Source organism: Lycorma delicatula, chromosome 5, assembly GCF_047948215.1.
Source record: "Lycorma delicatula isolate Av1 chromosome 5, ASM4794821v1, whole genome shotgun sequence".
Taxonomy (NCBI): domain Eukaryota; kingdom Metazoa; phylum Arthropoda; class Insecta; order Hemiptera; family Fulgoridae; genus Lycorma; species Lycorma delicatula.
In genome coordinates this window covers 181,379,253-181,401,874 of record NC_134459.1, presented here as the reverse complement: position 1 = coordinate 181,401,874, position 22,622 = coordinate 181,379,253, and the positions used below count along the sequence as shown (strand labels likewise).

The 22,622-nt window shown below is 31.9% G+C and overlaps 1 protein-coding gene across 1 annotated transcript in view; it reads right to left on the bottom strand.

Annotated features, from left to right (window-relative positions):
• LOC142325811 (abl interactor 2-like) overlaps window positions 1-22,622 on the bottom strand; it is a gene marked incomplete at its 5' end in the record, with an annotated part of 45,460 nt that overhangs the window by 22,218 nt on the left and 620 nt on the right. Inside the window, 1 exon segment of the mRNA XM_075367837.1 lies at window positions 4,387-4,554. Coding sequence (XP_075223952.1) covers window positions 4,387-4,554 — 168 coding nt within the window.

Sequence of the window (22,622 nt, the reverse complement as noted above, 5' to 3'; positions counted from 1 at the left end):
CCTTTTTTTGTGAAACAGATGGATGAGGGCTGTCATCCAGTTTTCTGGTAGTTCTTTGATCCAAATGTTGACAAGCTGTTGATGAAGGGCAACTTTTGCTGATCTTCCTGCATGTTTCCAGATCTCTATAAAAGTCTAATCTTCTCCCGCTGCTTTGCAATTCTTCATCTCACCCGGCGCATAGTAGACTATATAAATATATATAATATAACGAAATTATAATTATGACATTTCATATATGGCTAATAAGGAAGTAAGATAAATAAAGGCACATGTTAGAAAGAGTATATAGAACCAGAGTGAATTAAAGTTTGTGCATAAAATGAACAGGGAACAAATTAATGAATAAAGCTGGGTGGATAATTCTGTCCAAAGTTCTAAGTTTAATATGGAATAATATAAATAACATATAATGAGATTCTATAGTAGACATACTACACTACATACCTCTACTACATGAGGCAGGTTAAACTCATTTTTGAGAGCGTACTTTCATATTCTTTTAAATACATATTTAATAAAACATTAGATAATATTATTTATCACATATAGATCAATCAAATAGTAATTTTATAGTTAAAAAGTTATGAAGTACTCACCACCAAGACTTGAAAGACTAATTTTTCTTAGATATGGCTAAGAAATATTAGTCATGTCTAAGTTACAGGTAGACAAAAAATTATAATTATAATAAGTAATAATTTTAATTATAAGTATAATTTTTTTAGTATTTTTTTAAATTTTCTATGTATAATTTTAATTATTAAAAATAGAGAGCATTCACAGAAAGATAAAAAAAATTACGAGATTACATGTAATCAATACAATAATATGTATGTATCTCACCATCTATTTTAATTGGCAACACTAAAAAATAATATTGTACGTCATGTCTAAGAAAACTTAATCTCTTTCATAGTACAACAATTAACTAACAAAAAATGAAGTAAAAAATTAATGTATTGACAATATATAAAATTGTTGATCTGAATAAATTTTGTATATGATAAATAATATTTAATATTTTATGGAAGTCAAAGAATAAACTATGCAGATTTAGCCTACATAAAAAAGCACATAAACATTAAGTCTTTTCTTAACTGGTTGGATCACTTGATAAAAAATATATCAAAAAACCATTTTTATTGCATAATAAAAAAAATATACTTAACACACTAACACTAGTTAATCAATTAGCAATTACATTAGTGGTATCAACAGATATTTTCCCAAGTAAAATCACAACTGCTGACGCACGAACGAAAGCGCGCACGCACACACACACAGAGAGAGATTAAGAGAAGGAATTATGAAAATGTATACCAGAAACAGATCAGTAACAAATTAAAAGATAAACCATCAAGATTCCAATGTATCTGTGGTAAAATCTAAATTGTTTTAAAAACCACAGGTGCTGGATCTCATGTTTACATACAGACTGTACGTACAACTGCATTATCCAAGGTTCATCACACCGTGCTTTATTAAAGAGAATCAATATAAAGTAGTGCTCAGATAAATCAAGCAATATTAAAGTGTAGTTGTTAAACATATTTATTAGGGGAAATCACAGCGTTCTCATATTACCAGCATGGTTCCAATGCTATAATGTGTAGGTCACCTCCAGGGTAGAAGAAATCAAGGATGAAGGAAAAATGTAGATATAGAGATGTACCAACAGACAAACAAACATTCCTCTTATAGGCAACAGGCAGTAATCTTGCATAAAATCATCGAGAAATCAGGGATTTTTAGCCAGGATAGGATTAGTAAATAACAGATTAATAATTTTGTAAATTGCTTTTCCTCTGAATGTTTAAGAAGCTGGAAATTTTTCTGAACAATTTGAAGCCTGAGCAGTTAAGTAATGCCTGGATTTAGTATCTTACAAGGTTTTTAAAATGATTTTTAAAAAATATTATTATATTTCTTTTTTCAACCTAATTTAAGTCTGACAAAGGAAAGAATGCACCTGAATTTAAGACTGCAATCATTTGTCAATAAACCACTGTAAAAATATGCAATACCCATTGCGGCTTCATCCGCAAAAATTATGTCAGAACCTCTATATACACTATGTTAGTAGTTTATCCATTTGGTGTTAAAATCACTAAGCTTGATGGAGAACATACTTTGGAGTAGGCCTCATATAACTGGCCATGGGAAAATAGTCTTCTCTTAAATCAATTCCTGCAGCTTTCACGACTACCATTCTAACTTATTATTAATTGTCATTGCAAAACAGATTTTGATTTTTTTTTAAACAGGAGTGGTGAGAGGATGTTTGGCCAGTGTTATTAATAACATCAAGTTAATAATAAAAACAGGTAATAATAAACAGGTTTTATATTTACGATATGAAACTGAACAAATAAATCATTAATTTTAGAAGATATCAATGATTTTTTAAATTTCCATTTGATCACATTTCACCCCCCCCCCCTCATATGCAAGATATCAAAAAAATACAAAAATTGGTTTTTAGATATTTATATAAACAACATGTTCACCAAAATTCAACCTAACATCTTAATTTGTTCGGCAAAAGTTTACAAAAAGATGAAATTGAGTTTTATACTATTTACCCGAAGAAGTTGAATTTCAACTTCTTAAAATGTTATCGGTAACTTAAAAATTTCTGCTTGGTCACACTCCACCCTCTCTCACCCCCTCAGATGCAAAATACAAAAAAATAAGGCAGAAATTGATTTTTAGATATATGTAAAAGGGGCATTTTAAAACAAAGATCAAGTCAATTATCTATCTCTTGAAAACTGAGAAAATCAAAAATAATACAAAGTATCATTTCACCCCCTTAGAAGTTAAGTTCACAAAATCCTTATTTAGTACCACCTATATCATATAAAACAAACACAGGCTAAAAGTTTTGTGTCTCTAACTATAATAGTTTAAGTTAGACGTTGGTGAGTGAATGAATCAGTCACTCAGAATACCTTTATATATAAGATATACAAAACCAAATCTTATTCCTTTCAATATTAGTTGTTCTGGAAAACTTATTTAAACAACAATAAATGTAAAGTTAACATTCTCATAAAAAATGCAGGAAATACTATTTTTGTCTTTTTTGTATATGCTATTTCCAGCCTCTTGAACTTTGAAAAAATTCTTTGTCAAAGGAATAATAAGATAATTTAAGATATATGTTTCTGATTAAAATATAATTTACATTTTCCAGACTACAAACAATTTCAGATGCAAGATCATAAAATATATAGTGTAAATGGATTTATAAAATATGCAAAAACAATAATTTTACTCAAAACCGTTTAGCGGTCTTGAAAACTACGGCCAAAAAATAGATTCTGACAGGGTAAGTATACTTTATTTTTCAAATAAACAATATAATGAAACATTAAAATTACACAAATTTTATATAGTTTTAAGGAACCCAAAATATACTTGTAATTAAAAATATTTAAAATAAATAATCATTTCAATTTTAAAAACTCAAAAGCAGGAGACACTTACAAAAACATGTACTGTTATTTTGGTCAATATTCCCAAAAGAACACAGTGCAATAAAGAATAATTCATTAAAAATGATCTAAAAAACAATTTCAAGAAGCCCAACTATAGAAACGCAGTGTCTGAAGTTTATTACAGAATTAATACGACACCTACTCCTAGGATCATATCACCCATTTATTTTATATTTGCACTATACTACAGTGAAATTTAATGTTAAGGTTTCCAACATCACATAAACAATGCCGTATGAAAGCTTCCAACCGATCGTAAATGATTCAGCTAGAAATCCACAATAGGGAAACTAGTATAACTGGACCAAAAACTGTCAATATATTACATGCTTAACCACTGTAGTAATCAACACAGGTAGTAACAGACGTCAGATGAATAGCTGCAAAATTTCATTCAACATAAATAAAACAATGAGAAAGGATGACAATGAAAGGTTTTACTACCAAAGAGGAAGGTGAGAAATTTAGAAATTCAGTCAATAGCCAATCAAAATAGAAGTTCAATAACTGTCAAAAGAAGTGTAGAATAGTTCAAGATTTTACAATTTTTAATAAAATAATAAGACAGGAAAAATAACAATACTCAAAAAAATGTTGGTCACGGGCAAAAATACTTTTAACATATGCTTATGAAAATCAGTAATAAACATATTTTATTATATGATACCTATACATATATAAAACTGGTTATTTCATATCATATATCATATTATATCTGAATTGTAAACACATATGTTATAACCGCACACAAATAAAAATATATCTACAATAATTTATGGATATTTTAAAAAGCTGATAGCGATAGTGATATTTATATGCTTATATTATTAATTACATTTATATTTTATCATGAACTAATATTAAAAATTATAAATAAACTTACCTGAGCAATACGGTTCATTTGGCTTTCCATTTCTGCCAACTGAGATGTTTGTAAATCCAATAATTGTAAAAAGTTATACGCCAATGTATTAATTTGATAAGCAACACTAGCCGACGACTGGGTAGTGTAATTTTTTGTTTCTTCCAGGGCAATTCTTTTATTTTCAGACTATAATTAACAAAAAGTAATTATTAGTATAAACAACAAAAATATATAATCCGAACACAATCAGTAGCAATAATTAATTCAAAACCATTCATATCATGTTTAATTAAAATTTTTAAAAATCGCCAGTAGATACAGATGACCGCTTCTAGCACAGCAGCCTATCAGAGAGCAGCATTCTGATCACGTGACTTAAGCCATGCGCACTCTATTTTAGAGAAAAATTTACATATTATGCAGCCGTTTACAGGTAAAATTAACAAATTTCACATTCTTTTGCGAGCGTCATTAATGATTCTTTAACGGGATTCCCTAATCTTTTACAATCGTCTGATTCTTGGAATCCCCTTATCTTGCGTTTGCAATGTATTTATTATAGCCTGTCGAAGACGTCGGGGAATTCTTCTCATAATTGTCTTTTTTTATTCAGTAAAAGTTAGATATTAACAATAGTTGACCTTAATGTAAATTAGTTTTGTTCACGCATTCTCAGTAGCATATTTAATAATATAAATACAATATTATGCAGTACTTTATTAATTTATATAATAAGCGATGCAGTTAAAACGTGCGTGTTTAGAAAATGATTGCGCAACCGCTAAAAAACTATCTAGATTAGCTATCTGTGACGCGAATTCTTTTATAATTTTAGAAAAGGCGTTTAAAAAAAATGTAATCACATATTATTACGAAAATAGAGACGAAACACATAAAGATATTTATTTATTTTTTTAAACGGTAAAAGAAATTGCGTTTACAACATTTTAAAATCGTACGTAACAACGGACGCTGTAAAATTTAATCTATTATTGAAATGTACATATGAAAAAAATCGGAGCGACCAAATCGATTGTCAAGACATTGCTTTTAAAATTAAAAATACACCCGTATATAATTGTAATGATTTAGATCGAGTTATAGACGAAGCGTTTGAAAAATTAGCCGAAGAATCCGAATTTCAAGGTCTTTAAGGTTTAAGGTTTTTAGGTTGGTCTTTAATCAGTATCGACGGTTTAATGTTGCGTATAAATAAATTAAAGCCGTTACATGGGTTCTACATATATAGATTTACCCGAAGAAATAAAACAAAGAAAGGCTGCGATTAATGTTAACAAGACATATACTGCTTCTTTAAACGGGTTATTTTATCGAAACATGTAACCATTAATAATCCGCAACGCTGAGATAAACGTTATTTAAAAAGTACATATGACTTTAGTAAGTTAACGTTTCCAGTCGAGATAAAAGATATTAAAAAATTTAAGTCCGCCAACAATGTTTCTATAAATATATATACGCTGTCAGATTATGATAAGTTAGACCTTTAAAAATTTGCGCAATTGAAAAACCAAACCGTTTTGATTTATTATATTTAAAGAATCACACTATTCACACCATTATATTATATGAATCATCATTTCACACTATTGCTATATAAACGATTTTTCACGACCGGTTAAATCTCAATTGACGAAAAACAATCGCGCAATAGATGTAAGCAAACGCTGTTTTGCATTCTATTATAAAAATATAAATAGAGAAGATAGAATGAAAGCTCATTTAAAACGTTGTATTCACAATGAACCGGCACATATAAAAACACAAAAACCGGGTGAAAATATAATGAAATTTAAAAGGTATGAAAATCAATTTCCAATGCCTGTTGTAGCATACACCCCATCATCCAACGTATACAAAAATCATAGTTATACAACCCGTGTGCACGAACCGATTATAGCTGCTGTTTGTATTTCGTCACGAATCGGTTTTCGATAAAATAAAAAAGTCCTCCCGCAAAAACCTGTACTTTATAGAGGCGAAAAAGCGGCTGAAAATTTCATACATGTTCTATCCTATCTCGCGAATGAAGTTGCAGATGAAATGATATAGGTTGCAATGAAATACAGCTGCTTTTTTCGGTAACCGATTCGTATATTACTGACGATGAATATAATCACGCTAAAAGTCTGGGAACACTTTAAATGCAAAAATTTAGGAGAATACAGCGACGTTGATTTAAAATGCGATGTACTGTTGTCGGCTGACGTTTTTGAGAATTTCAGGTCGGGCCTATGAGATCGCCTTGATGCCGCGCATTATATTTCAGTACCCGGTTTAGCTTTCGACGCCACGCTATATAAAACCGGCATTGAATCGGAACTGTTCACAGACGTCGACATGTATATGTTTATCGAATCCGGTATCAGAGGTGGCATTTCAACTTGCGTGCAAAAACATGTCGTAGCAAACAATAAATATCTGGAAAACTACAACCCCAACGCCCCCAGTAAATATATAACTTACGGTGACGCCAATAACTTATACGGGTTCAGTACGAGTCAGCCTTTACCGTACGGCAACTTTAAATGGGAAAATAAAGAATATTTTAATAGAATTTTAATTCTATAACGAATCATCCTCACGATGCAGATACAGGCTATATATTCGAAGTCGATATAATGTATCCGACAAAATTGCACGATCATCATAACGATTTGCCGTTTCTGCCGGTGTCGGAAGTACCGCCCGGTTAAAACCGCAGAAAATTACTGACCACTCTCGACGACAAAACAAACTACGTCTGCCACTATGTAGTACTCAAACAGGATATAGCGAACGGGTTAAAACAAGTGCACGATATACTGTCCTTTGATCAGAAAGCGTGGCTCAAGAGCTATATAGATTTGAATACAGATAACCGCAAGAAAGCAGCAAACGATTTCAAAAAGACTTTTTCAAACTAATGAATTCCGTGTTTTGTAAAAAAAGTACGGAAAACGTAAGAAATTAAAAGAATTTTAAACTTTCGGTCGATGAAATCAAAATGCGAAATTTAATAGCGAAATCCACCTTTATAGACAGGATAATATTCAGAGTCTTTAGTCGGCGTACAAATGGCCAAAGATACGGTGCATTTAAATAAGCCGATCTACGTGGACTTTACGATATTGTAACACAGTAAAACCGTAATGTACGATTTTCATTACAACGTTATGAAGCCAAAATACGGGGATAAAATCAATTTATGTTACACGGATACGGATTATTTCATCTACGACATTGAAACCGATGATTTTTACGCGGACATGCGAGGCGATGATCTGTTTCAACATTTCGATACGTCAGATTAATCGAATCGTTCTGTGAAAAATAAAAAAGTACTAGGCAAATTTAAAGACGAAGTGAACTGTAATCAAATCGTTGAATTTATCGCATCGAGATCGAAAATGTACACATTTAAATCGGCAAACGGTAAAATTACGAAAAAAGCAAAGGGTGTAAAAAAATAAGTGTAAAAAAGTATTATCTTTGACGATTATAAAGCACGTCTTGACGATTCAGATTTGGAAACTTACAAGACTATGACACCGTTTAGAACGAATAAACACACGGTTACATACTGTAGTTACAAAAAAATTGGCGCTGTTAAACTATGACGACAAAAGGGTGGCCATAGATATCATAAATACACTGACTTGGGGTCATTCACAATATACCGTTAGAATTGAGACGTTTATATGAAAAAAAATAATAAACATTAGCCTACATCCATTTTATTACTGTTCGATTTCGTTAATTAGTTTAGTTTTTTTTAATATGCGTTAATTTAATCTCCTTACAAATACAACTAGATTTGTTGTTTATTTTTCAACCACGACAATTATGTGATGGAGTTCTAAATCTCTAAAACACGGAACTTAATATGGAACGTCAATACCGCATGTAAACTCTACATCATGATAATTATGTCCATATATATTAATTTCATTCAAATCTGATAGTGTAAGATCATTAAATCTTTGTGGTAAAAATATTTTTCCGAAACCTTCAATCGATGCAATAATTGAATCACTATTTTTTGTCTTTTACACTCCACTTTTTCAATTCTATATCGCCTATTGTGCATCATTTCACTATTTTTAATATTATTACAATAACATTAAACGACTATTCGTATGGTATCTTTGGTGATTAAAGAAATTAAACTAATTATCGATACAAATATAGTTTTTAATGCGACAAAATTATGTCAACATGGTGGGAGACGATTTAAAAAACGGTTTGAAAATAAACAAACTAAAGAATTAATTATTATTCAAAAAATTAGTCGGCCCGAATTCGAGCCGACAAAATATCCTATTTATATAGGATATTTCAATTTACAGTGAATCAACAGGGTACAAAAATCCATTGATTTACTAATTTCCAAATCTGGTACGTATTTATAAAAACTTTTAACGTAATATTGTTTCGTGGATATCAAAGTTTTACGAAAAATGTTATTTTAGAACGTATTTCATTAAAGATTTTAAGTCGTATAAAGATGATATTGCTCAGTCGCATTCAAAGTTGCAACGTATAGAAAATAAGCAAAAACAATTGCAAATCGAAAAAATAAACTTGTAGATGTGAATTTAAAACGTAAGTTGCAAATTAACGAACTAAACGGTAATGTAAAAAAAATTAAAACCGTGGCCGCACCATATTTATCTACACTTTTTCCACACCGCAAAAGTGATAATCGCATTATAATTTTGGATAAAAATAAATACGACGAAGAGTATAAATATTATGCTATTCGTGTTCGATATAGAAATCTAAATGAAGCGTTAATAAACTAAAAAAAAGATATCCCGATTTTAAAATTGTTTATCGAAAATTAAAAGATCCAAATAGTGTACGATTATTTAACCTTGCTTTAAAGATCTTAAATTTAAAAGAAAACGTAATAATTTTAATATAAATACGGAATTTGATGATTTTATACAAAAGTTAGATGTTATGTAAAAAAACTTTTAATAAGTTGCAAATCGCGACAACAGTAAAAGAAGAACGTGAAGTCGAGTCGAGTTAATAGATATTATTTTTTTAATACGTTATTATTTATGTTATTTTTTTCTTCTATACAGCGGGCATGTCCATTAAAGCCGATTAGCAAAAGAATTACACGATCCGGCTAGACGTAATTATCCTACTAGAAGGATCCAATTAAAGGGTCTAAACGATCTTGTGCAAGCAGATACAGTCGTAATGATACCCAAACCGATAAAGGATAAAATATTTGTCGACTGTTATTGTTTTACTAAATTCTCGTACGCTATACCGTTAAAGAATAAGACCGGTAAAGACGTCGCGTCCGCTTTGCAACCGATATTTGAAAATCATAAGATGAAACATTTTCAAACCGATCAGGGAAAGAAATTTTATAATCCAAAAGTGAAAGCCCTGTTGAAACGATTCAACGTAAATCATTATTCCACATATTTAGATAAAAAATCTGCTATTACTGACGTTTCAATAGAACGTTGAAAACTAAAATTTGGACTAAATTTACAGAACAGGGAAGCTACAAGCGGATCGATATACTGCAAGCTCTCGTCGACGAGTACGATACAGTACATTTGGCGACAAAATTGAAACCGAAAGATGCAAATAAGACGAACAAATCGCAAGCGCTTGCGAATCTAAACAAAAAAATACGATAGAAAAAAGGGTGCTGTAAAATTTAATGTTGGCGATCATGTTCGCATAAGTAAACATAAAAAAGTATTCGAAAAGGGTTATTTGCCGAATCGGACGAAATAAATGTTTAAAATACACACTGTTCACTCGGAATCACGTCTTGTTACGTATGAATCGATCGATTCACGAAACGAACTCGTCAAAGGACGTTTTTATCAACACGAACTACAAAAAACAAAACAGGAGGATGTATATCAAATTGAGAAAACAATCAAACGAAAAGGCAACAAGGCCTATGTAAAACGGTTTGGTTTTGATAAATCATACAATTCATGGATAGATTTAAATGATGCAATAATTTATTGTAAAAAATTTGATGAAAATACTAGAAAACTTACAAATCGTGAAACACATACACATTCAATAGTTTATTGAAAAATCACTCGTTGCTTTTACATATATATATATATATATATAGATTAGTAAGATGATGCTTTTTAATAATAAAATTGTCGGTGATGATGACTATATAGATTATCTAAGAAATAAATACGAATATATTCCTTCAACATCTAAGTTTGAATATCCATGAAGCTCTCCTAGACCGTGATGATGAATATAGTCCAATGCAGGAAGTATCTAAAATTAAATCCGCCATTGATTCGTTCTATTCTATTATGAATGATTTCGATATTGGTTGCGAAACAATAAATTTGAAAATACATTTTCTTTATCACAATCATCATAAAAGGATCACTGTTTTAGATAAAGATTATTTATACGATATTGATGATGTAGTCATTTAGAAAAAAATTTCTCTCTGATTTATCAAAAATTATTTTACAAAGTTTGTACTTTTAAATTTCATATAACCGCTAGAATCGATATGAGTTTAACTTTTTAATAATTTATTAGTTTAAAATATATTTTTTTTAATAATTAGAGATATGAATGAAGTACAACAGAAAACCAAGTTCCCCATCGTGACCCCGATGATGGGTTACGGATTCAAAAACCGAAGTAAGCAACGTTCTATTACCAAACACATCAGATGAATTGTATGCGGGCCATCGAACTGCGGTAAAACAAATATCGTCTTTAATTAGTTCAACCAAACGGAGTACGCTTTAATAACTTATACATTTTCTCCAAGTCGGTTCACCAACCTTTATATAGAATGTTGTCGAATTTGATGATATTAAACCCAGAATTGGGTTACTATGAATATAGTGAAAGCGATCAGGTTCCGCAACCGGAAGCTGTTAAGCCCCATTCGATAATGATTTTCTACGATGTAATTAAAGAAAAACAAAACAATATCGGCGCTTATTTCGCAAGAGGTCGTCACAATAAAATAGATTGCTTTTATCTAGCGCAAGCGTATTCTAAAATACCAAAACAACTCGTGCGGGGCAATTGCAATTTTTTAATTCTATTCAGACAAGACGGTTTAAATTTACAACACATTTACGATGAACACGTAAACGTTGACATGTCGTTGACGCTTTTAAATCGCTGTGCGATCACGTTTGGAACGCGAACCGGTATGGTTTTCTAGTTATCGATAAAGAGAGCGATAAAAATAAAGGTCGCTATAGAAACGGTATCGATAAATTCATCATCGTTTAACGCAACGTTAAACGTAACGAACGCAAGCTGAACGCAACGACTATTCGTTTGAATTCTTTTCTATATATATAGATATGTATAAGGAGAAACAAACGGTTGAAATTGATAAATTGAATAAAGATTTTAAACGTAAACACGCGGCTTTCATGTTGGGTTTAGCCGAAGAGGAAGCTTTATTTACTAAACGTTCAAACCGATAATAGATCCTATAAAAGAAATTAAAGAAAAAATAGAGCCAAAACCACCTCCAACCGATGGAGAAATTGATATAGATAGAGTAGGACGGGAACTGGGAGATAGATTGTCAACTCATTGTCATGTGTGAAGAGTTTTTTGATGATGGTGCCTCTTCAACATTGTTATCTGAACAAACATTACCGCTACACTCTCAAGAAACTCAAGACAAAGAACCCAGAATACACACAAAATATACATCTATATTAGAAGATGCTCAGTTTTCCAACAAAACTACAAATGAAACAATAAAATCGTACTTAGAAATGTTAAAAACAGGTCAAAAAATATCTCTAAATGTGTATGGTGTAAAGTATGATAAAAATACAGATACTAAATGGGCGATATTAAAATTGAATTTATAGATGATAAAATTCATTTGGGAGATTTCATTTATCCAGCCACACCAGGTCTTTTAGAGTCGTTAATTTATAAAAATCCAGACCTGAAAAAGGTTCACAGAGCAGATATGCGAACTTAGGGTGAATGTTGAAACATGCCAGTGTCCACTTGATGGTGCGACATGATAGATACAGTAAAAACCAATAAATCTTTTAAATATAACGAACGAAGTGATCAGAAAGCTGTTCCCTGCAAAAAACCTGTTAACGCTATTTCCCAGTATAAAACACCATCCGTCTCTTTTAGCGATTCTGGGTTGTTACATGCTCAGTTTAATTACAATCCAGTCTATTTATATCGGGATGATCCAAACGAATCGGTACATAGATTGTATACCCTTGTGGGCGAATATGATGGCAGAAACACGAGAGTTTCAAACGAAATCATATCCGTAGTAAAAGAATTGAAAGAAATTGAATTTTATTATTAGGTTATTGGTTTTTAATTTTTTTTATATAGAGCCATGTCACGATTAAGATTAGGCCACAACGGTCGTCGAGGAGGAAACGGAAAACGTGGTCCACCAGGGGTAAGGTTTTCCCTCACATCCGATGGAAATTTTGATATAAACCATCACAGATTGTGAAACGTATCCGATCATATCGATGATGCGGACGCGTTGAATTTTAAACGGTGTAAACTTATGTTTGACGAATACACAAACGGTCTCGGTGAAAGTTTGTAGGTTTGGAACGATTAAATCACGAAATAATAAACCGTGATGTAAGCATCAAAAAATATATAGAAGATGAAAAAGTGAAACTTGCAGACGAAACTGTACAGTTCATGAAAGATGACCTCGAATCGCTTAAAGAAAAAATCGCAAAGTATATAGACGATGAATTAAACGGTCCCATTACAGATCTCGTAAAAGCTAACATCAAGGCACACATTGCAGAAAAGATTCGTGAAAATGAAAAGTCATTTTGGTCACTCAAATCTGAGCGAGCTTAGATACATTTTATCGTATAAAAATTACTTTATATGAAACTTTTTTTGGCTCGAATTCGAGCCGACTAAAACCGATCGTTTAGAAACTGTTTTATTGAGAAATTTATTATATTTTTTATTTTATAAGAAATATTTTGGGGACCCGAATTCGGACCACCTAATTTAAAACGCATTAAGAAATCATTTAGATTTTTGTATCGATGATGTATTTGAATTAAGATAAATTTTTTTATATGTAGACACGAAGAAGATAACGAAGACGAAAAAAGGCCGTGGTATTATCGGTTCCGTTTTGAACAAAATTTTTGATTTATTGCCGTTTGAAGCTCATATTCCGGGTTACAATTATTGCGACCCGGGTACGAAGTTAGATAAGCGGTTGAAACGTGGTGATAAAGGCATAAATAAATTAGACGAAGCGTATAAACTGCACGATATAGCTTATTCCAAATATTCAGTCGGCAAAACCAGATCTCAAGCCGATAAAAGCGCTTGCCGAACGAGCTTGGGAACGTGTGCTTGCACCGGATAGTAATTTGACTGAAAGAGCGGCCGCCTATGCGGTAACTAACGCAATGAAACTTAAATCTAAATTTGGTGGTAGATTAAAAAGAGGTGGTCGATTAAGACTGAAGAAAGGTGGCAGCGTTATTGCTAAGAAACGCAGAGAAAAAAAATAATCGATTCAATACTAAATCGCGCTTCATACGATTACGAGTCGATTGTGTACGCAAAACAGTTGAAAATTCCGCATTTTAGAGGTATTTTTATGTTGGACGATTTACCGAAAAAGATTAGGAAAAATGAATGCGCTATAATCAATTTAGACAGTTTGAGCGGTCGCGGTACGCATTGGGTTTGTTTTCGGAAAATCGATAAAAATGTAATTATTTTGATAGCATAGACGATGTGCATTCACACCAGAATTGATGAAATATTTCAGAAAATCTAACGTAACGTACAATTACAGTAGATATAAAACCGATGACGATGTAATTTGCGGTCGATTGTTAAGCATTTTTATGTGAATAAATTATACATTTTTGTTTTTTGTTTTTTTTCTAAATAGATATATCGTGTCTATTATCGATTGACGGTAACAGTTCGACGATTAAAAAATAATTTTTTCCACCGATCGACTTTTCAAAAGGTCAACAAGAATTAGGTCTTAAGTGGATAATGACCGCCAACACTATTCCAAACGTTGAAGAGAATAAAAATAATAAATTCTGTTATGCGTTCGATAAGGATGTTAAAAAAGATGAAAATAATAATTATGTATTTAGAAAGAAAAATTATATAACTATACAAACGGGTAGTTATGAAATTGAAGTTATCGGTGAACATATAGAGTGAAATGAAAAACATTAATCAAACCATAACCTCGCGAGCAAACACCAATACGTTACAGGGTGAAATTAAAAGCACTGTATGGAGATTTTTCGGATACAGATTCTAGTATCGACAGTCTGTTGGGTTACGGGGCGAGAATTCTCAAACCGAATGTGACGCATCTTTCAGATCGAATAATAAATATCGCTCCTGTAAATGTAATACGTGTAAAATGTAATATTATTTCCCGCAGTTTTAGAAATGAAGATCAAGATCGTATTTTATACGAGTTTCCATTGAGTGTAGATCCTGGTGATGCGATTGAAGAATATCCATTTTATATTGAATTTCTATCGGTAAATGCGAGAGAAATTTATGATTTAGTTATATCGTTGACCGATGAAAATGATAATTTATAAAATCTACGCGGCGAAAGAGTAAACATGTTGATTTTGAAAGAATATAAATAATTTTACACGCTAAATAAGTACCAGAAGTCACGGATTTGTACCCTTTGAATCGACTTTATACATAATATTTTGGTTGCTGGAATTCCAGCTACCAAATGTCTGAATAATAAATAGAATATTGTAATTTGAATTTTTATTTTTATTATAGATATGCCGCTGGTATTTGATGATGAAATTGATGTTAAAAAACGTTTCAAATTGACGGAGAACAACATTGAAAAATTAAAACCTCTAGGTTTTGAGATTGTTGACGGGAAACTCAATACGTTATTTGAAGAATTCAATTTTTTTATATAGTGATGAATTATTTAAGTTAATAAAGTAGCGCGTTCAGACGAGTCCCTAACATATAATCAATTTCACAATCGTTATTCCTTAGCGAATAAAATCGAAAAGGAAATTAAAATTCCTATAAATCAACATGTATACCGTTCCGAGTGAAAGTTATTTGATTGTTTCCCGCAAACTCGTCGGAGCAGACGGAAAAAATCGACTACTTCAGAATTAGTTAATTTTGCTGTGGCCTTTTTATTCCAGGATATACGATATCTTATTAACGCACAAGTAGCTTCGGTGAAAAATGTAGGCGTGACATCGGTTATGAAAAACGCTCTTTCAATGATAAATTCTCTTTTGACAACTGCCGAAATAGCGGGATGAAATAGTCGGTGGAAAAAATAAAGTCGATTTAGATGAAAATGGTAATTTCACTTTACGCATACCGATGTCGATGCTGTTGGGTTTCGCTGAAGGCTATAAAAAAATAATCATAAACAATAGACAGGAATAAGTGTCGAGACGTTTTGATAGCGACGTAAACGCTTTAGCGATACGGTTCCCGACCGCAAATCTAAGATAGAATTAACAGACAGTGTGGGTTGTCCCATATTTAAAAGTCACACCCGAATATGAGCTGGAATTAGCTAAAATGGGAAATCAAAATAAAGATGTGCGTATGGCGTTCAGAGCGTGGGATCTTCATGAAAATACAGCGGTTCCTCAAACGAATTATTTTACACGGAATGTGACAACGTTGTCGCAAATAGATAAACCTTGCTTTGTTATTGTAAGTTTTCAAACCGATAGGAAAGAAAAAGCCGTGAAGGACGCGTCAGAATTCGATTCTTGTAACGTTAAAAATATTTGTGTAATGATTAATTCAAACAAATATCCGTATGAAGATTTACAGGGGAATCAAGCGAAGATGTATAGAATGTTTATTAATTTTCAAAAATCATATTATAAAAATAGATTCACCGTACACGTTTTCCGATTACAAAACCAAATCTCCTTTATATGCGATCGATTGCTCGCATAAAAATGAATCCGTAAAAATTGGTGTAATCGATTTAAAAATTAAAATTTGAAGCGGAAGAGAATTTTAAACCAAATACAGTAGCGTATTGTTTATTAATTTACGATAATGTAATCGCATATTCTCCGCTGACGGGTGAAGTGATAAAGCGCAAGAATAAAATGTAGAAATTTTTATTTTTTGTTTTTTTTTTTACACTCATAAATTATTTGTTTTGTATTTATTTCTTTTTCAGTATAAATATTTGGCAATGGAAGTTTTTAAAATTAAGAAATTGAATAATTTCGTTGATTTTCCTAAATATGCTACCGAACAAAGCGCCGGTTTAGATTTAATTTCAACAATCGAAACGATTTTCAAAACCGGTGAAATAAAAATAATCGCAACCGGCATTGCGATTATTTAGGCAACGATATACGTCGCCTAAAAAGTACGAAGCACAAATAAGACCTAAGTCGGATATGGCGATGAGCTATGGCATTACATTGTGAATTCGCCGGGCACGGTCGATGCTGATTACCGAGGTGAAATTAAAGTCGGTCTTATTAACTCGGGCGATAAAGATTTTACAGGGCAGAAGGGGATGAGTATAGCGCAAATGATAATATCCTAATACAAACGCATATCGTGGAAGGAAAGCGAACACTAGACGAAACTGAACGTAACGGCAATGGTTTTGGTCTGTCTGTATAATGAATGACCTACGTACAGATAAATTTATTATCAAGGTCGCGTTTTTTTAATTTTATTTAACATTTATTATAGCGAATACTTAACAGCTGTATACAATAAGAATTCCCTGACGTCGTCGACAGGCTATAATAAACACATTACAAACGCAAGATGGGGGGATTCCAAGAATCAGACCGTTGTAAAAGATTAGGGAATCCCGTTAAAGAATCGTTAATGACGCTCGCAAAAGTGTGAAAATGTGAATTTGCCTACAAGGCTGCATAATATGTAAATTGTTCTCTAAAATAAAGTGCGAGTGGCTTAGTCATGTGATCAGAATGCTGCGCTCTGATCGGCTGTCGTGTAGAAGCGGTCATCTGTAACTACTATAGCCTATTAATATTTCTTGGCTTATGAAAAATAATTAGTTAATAAATAAAAAACAAATAATTTTATTTCTTAACTACAATAATCATCAAAATAATTATAAACCAAATAAAATCAATACTCAGAAGCACGCATACGTGCGTGTGCATCTACGAGGTCTGTTTAGAAAATAACTGAACATTTTTAATAAACACAAGAGATATTTAGCGACATGCAGTTGACAGCATTGTTTTGCATAACCTCCTCTGTAACCACATGTTCTTGGATTGTCGATATCTACTTTAGTTTTCGTGCGATTATTATTTGAATGCAACAAGTTTAAGTGTTAGTAGTGATTTTTATAATGTTCGATTTTCAAGAAAAAAAGAGTAAGGATACGATGTAAAATTTTGCGTAAAACTGGGGAAAACTTTCACAGAAATGTTTCAACTTTTGAATCAAGCTTATGGAGATGATTCTCTAGGTCGTACACAATGTTACGAATGTTTTCACAATTTAAAACGGTTGTCAGTCGATTGAAGATGACCCTCAATTAGATTAGCCTTTGACTTCAACTGATGACACCCGTGTTCAGAAAATAAATGATATGGTGCGTGCAAATCGCCGATCGATTGTCAGAGAACTTGAAGAAGAGATAGCATCTCAGTCGAACATGCCGTGACATTTTGACTGAAAAATTGAACGTGCATCGAGTTGCAGCAAAGTTTGTTCCTCGTTTGATGACCAAACAGCAGAAAGAACATCGAGTGGACATTTGTTGACATCTTGGATAAGCCCGATGACGAAGAAACATTCACGCAAGAGATCGTAACAGAAACCAAAAGCCGGGTTTACAGCTACAAAATTGAGACAAAAGTTCAACCATCACGATGAATCAGCAAAGGATCTCCACGCTCCAAAAAAGCAAGTCGGTCTCAATCCAATGTCAAAGTGATGCTCTCTTTTTTTTTCAATTTTAATGGAATTGTGCATTTTGAATTCTTACCTCAAGATAAAACAGCGAGTGAACTGTGCATACTCTCGTGGTATTTTACAACAGTTATGTGAAAAAAATCTCAAAGAAACTGCAGTTGTGGCAAGACAACTCACGGTTCCTTCACCATGACAATGCGCCTGCACACTCGGCTTTGTCAATTCGTCAGTTTTTTCCCAAAAATCAGATGACTGTCCTCCCTTAGCCTCCCTACTCACCAGACCTGGCTCCTAGCGATTTCTTTTCATTTCCGATTAAAATCGGTGAGAAAGGATGCTGTTTTGAGACTACTGATGACATCAAAGGAAATTCATCACGAAGATTAAAGGCTATTTCAAATGAAGCTATCTAGAACTGCTTCTCCAAATCGAAACACTGCTGGGAAAAGTGTGTGAATGGGAGACAGCAGTTCTTTGAAGGGGACAAAGACCGATAATCTGTAAAATTAATAACAAAGATTAATAAAATAAAGTTTGGTTATTTTCTCGAACAGACCCCGTGTATGTACAATGTACAAGGTGACTTACAGGAAACGAGTTTTTTTGAACAGCCAGTGCATTTTTGTTACAGGTGATGGGGAGATTGAGGTTAAGTAATTCAATTGAGCATGGCCTACCGTTACAGTCACAATGGAGAAGTGAACGATACAGTATCGTGTTTTCATGTACGATACTTATATTCAAAATAATTAGTCTATTGTCACAACACAGCGGATCTTTTGTCATCACTTCAACAACATCGGAATGGCACAGTTCCATGCAAAAACATGTTGTTAAGGTGGATTGAGGCGTTCAGAACAACAGGAACAATAACAAAGAAAAAGCCACCGGGCCCTCCAAGAACCATAAGGATGCCCAAAAACATTGCCAGAGTGAGAGCGGCATTAATCAGGAGTCAAAGTCGATCTGCACGCAGACATGCACGAGAACAACATGAGCCGTGATTGTGTGAGGAAAATTTTACTAAAATGGCGTTACATTGACAGTGAACTCACAACACTTTGTACATATATTGAATACATTTCTTGGACCAGAACTACAGAGGCAAGGATTAAACATGAGAAACATTTATTTCCAACAGGATGGTTCCATAGCGCACACTGCCTGCACATCAATGGTAGTTGTGAGAAACATGTTTCATGGCTAGCTGATTTCCCATTTTGGTAACTTACTATGGCCGCCAAGATCACTAGATTTGTCCTCCTGTGACTATTTCATATGGAGATATTTGAATGAACGTGTTTATGCTCACAAACCCAGTAATTTAATGAACTTGAAAGAAGCAATTATGGAAGAGGTGCAGTTGACTGAACAAGACATGTTGATGCGAGATAAGGTTGATTTTCTAAAGAGGCTGGAAATCTGCATTAAAATGGATGACCACCACATGAGTGTAATAATTTTCATAAAATGATTATTTTTAATAAAACAGAATGTTTTTACCTTTATTTGTGTAACAATAAAATAATATTATTTTGTAAATTAACTTTGTAATGCTCATTTGAAAACTGTCCGTTTCCCGTAAGTCACTCTGTATAATTATTTTTATATTTTTTGTTTTCCGATGACTATGTACGGCATGACTTGTTATCATGCCATGGTAAATAATAGAGATTTTAATTTACTGACATAGTATATACATACTAACATGTTATTCTGGCACTTATCCTTCTCAACACACTCCACCATACATCTTAATACAAAGCTCCCAGCAAATTTTTAATTTTCTTCTGTTGAAACACTTCCTGGAATCATATTAGTAAAATAGTTCATGAATTTCATAATTTTTTTATATCTCTACTTTAATAAATAACAGAGATATTTATTTTATATTGATAACCAATACTTAACATCTATAGTTCAAGTTTTAAATTATCTTTCTATAAAAAAAATCTCTTCTACAAAAGAAGAGATCTCTGCAAAAGTATTAAACAGAATTTGGGAAAAAAAAGATTTGTCATATTGTTTTTCAAAACACTTCTCAAGAAAAGTAAAAACAATGTCACTCAACATAAAAAAAATACGTCATAAGAGTTGCTAAAGAATTCATAGAACTATGCAGCACAAAAAGGATGACACAAAAGGGGTACTTTTTTTATGGACAGACCAATTTCTTATTTGCTGAATAGCTCATGATAGTTTTGTTTGAAATTACCCTCTCTGGCGTAGGCACTGGAACTGGCTTTATACAATAACAAATGCTCCTGAGAAGAAAAGCATATGGTTTTAAGTGGGCTGAGCTTTTAAACAATCAGCAGTATTAATAACAGTAACCACAATAACTCAGGTAACTAACAAACTACACATAACAAACACACAATATAATTCACACAAACTGAACTATGAAGTAAAGTAACATAAATAAAACTAATATTTTAATTAGAAAACGTACTTGAAAATAATTTCCTTTGCAATATTCAGCAACTCTTTCTAAATTTGTATGGCTGTCCGATAAGCTATTCTGACCTTCTGGTATTTCAGTATTTAACAACGCTGCCAATTCTGCCATATTGTGAGAATCACTTCCTAAACCGGACTCCCTATTGGGATCAACGGTTCCTGTAAAATATTTTAAATGACTCCAATTAAAAATAGCACAAAGTATTAAAACAAAGATTCTATTCTAAAGAATCAAATAATGAAAAAACAGAGCAGTGAGTCACAAATTTCAGTTAATGACAGCTAAAAATAATAGAATAGTAACTGTGTTTATAGAAGCAAGTAAAATGTATTAACTAAATAAGATAATATTCACTCCAATAAGCTGGCATCAGAATGTTACTCAAGAGCACACAAATAAAAACAGACAGGAGCATACAAATGCACACATTGAAGATAATTAATAAACACCAATATAGTATGTAAACACCAATCTACTACATAATTCTTAACTATGTATGTACAAAAAAAGCATGCAATAATTCATTTTTAAGGATGGATTACTATATTAAAGATCTACTTTTTTTCATTAACCACCACAATCATGTTTTCATATATACAAAATAAATGTTAATAAGGAACATGATAAATAGAATAAACAAATAGATTGATACATGATAAACTGACAAATTCACTAAATCTTAACAAAGGGCATACGAAAAACTCAACAAAAAAAAAAGTAATAACATTAACTCAAAGTAACCAGGCTACATTTAAAGAAAAAATACATTAAATAATTATACTTACAGAGGGCAGTAAAAATTAATTTAATGTTAGCATAATTAAAAAAAGGATAAATTGCACTTTAAAGTTATGAGAAAATCAATAAATACATAAAAGTTTTATAGGAATTTAATAATTATAACCATAGGTAAACCAACACATTATTCATAATTACAAAAAATTTACAATATCAAAAAATAATTAAATTAAGACACAAGAATTGAGGGCAATATAAATAAACAAAAACAAACACGTTTCTCAAAGTAAAAATATAAAGATAAGTCAAATGAAGATTAGTGGAAAAAATAAGGTAACACATCAGAAATAATGAGAGGTAAATTGTTTCATAAGGGAATGACATAACAAACAAAATGTATACATAAGATAAATGACTACAGATCAAGGGTTTATCAAGAGTTGAATGAATATATGTATACTTGCATCATATAAATATAATATTAAACCACATCTCAAATAACTATCTGCAGCTCACACACAGTATTAACAAAAGCTTCAATATTTCAACTACACAAACATTTTCAACAAAATAAAATTCCAAGTTGTAAAACTACATATAAACACTAAAATTTATTAACTGCAGAAAAAACGATTGGCAATCTACATAAATACAAGCAGCACGTTTTGACATAACAGGCGGTGAACCAACAATATTTATGATTTACACCTAAAAAATATGAGAATCTTACAAATTCCGGTGTGAATTAATTCATTAACCCCATGGCCACTCCATCGTTTTTAAATTTCGGCTGTATAATATATTAGACCGTTATGTACAGTAAAAAAATGCTACATCTCATTACGATTGTTTTAAAACCTAATTAATTAAAACTGTTTACCAGCTGACAAGTTATCTTCCCACATTATTAGGACGTTCAATTATCTGTCTTCTATGACACTGACATTACTTTGAAACGGGGATAAAAGCACATTCCTTAAGGCAATGTGCTGCTACCAAGAGATTTTTATTGCACATCAAAGGACTAGATACAATCAAAATACAAAAACAAAATTGTATTAAATTTCAAAAGGGTTAATTAAAAAATAACAACACCCATTATAGA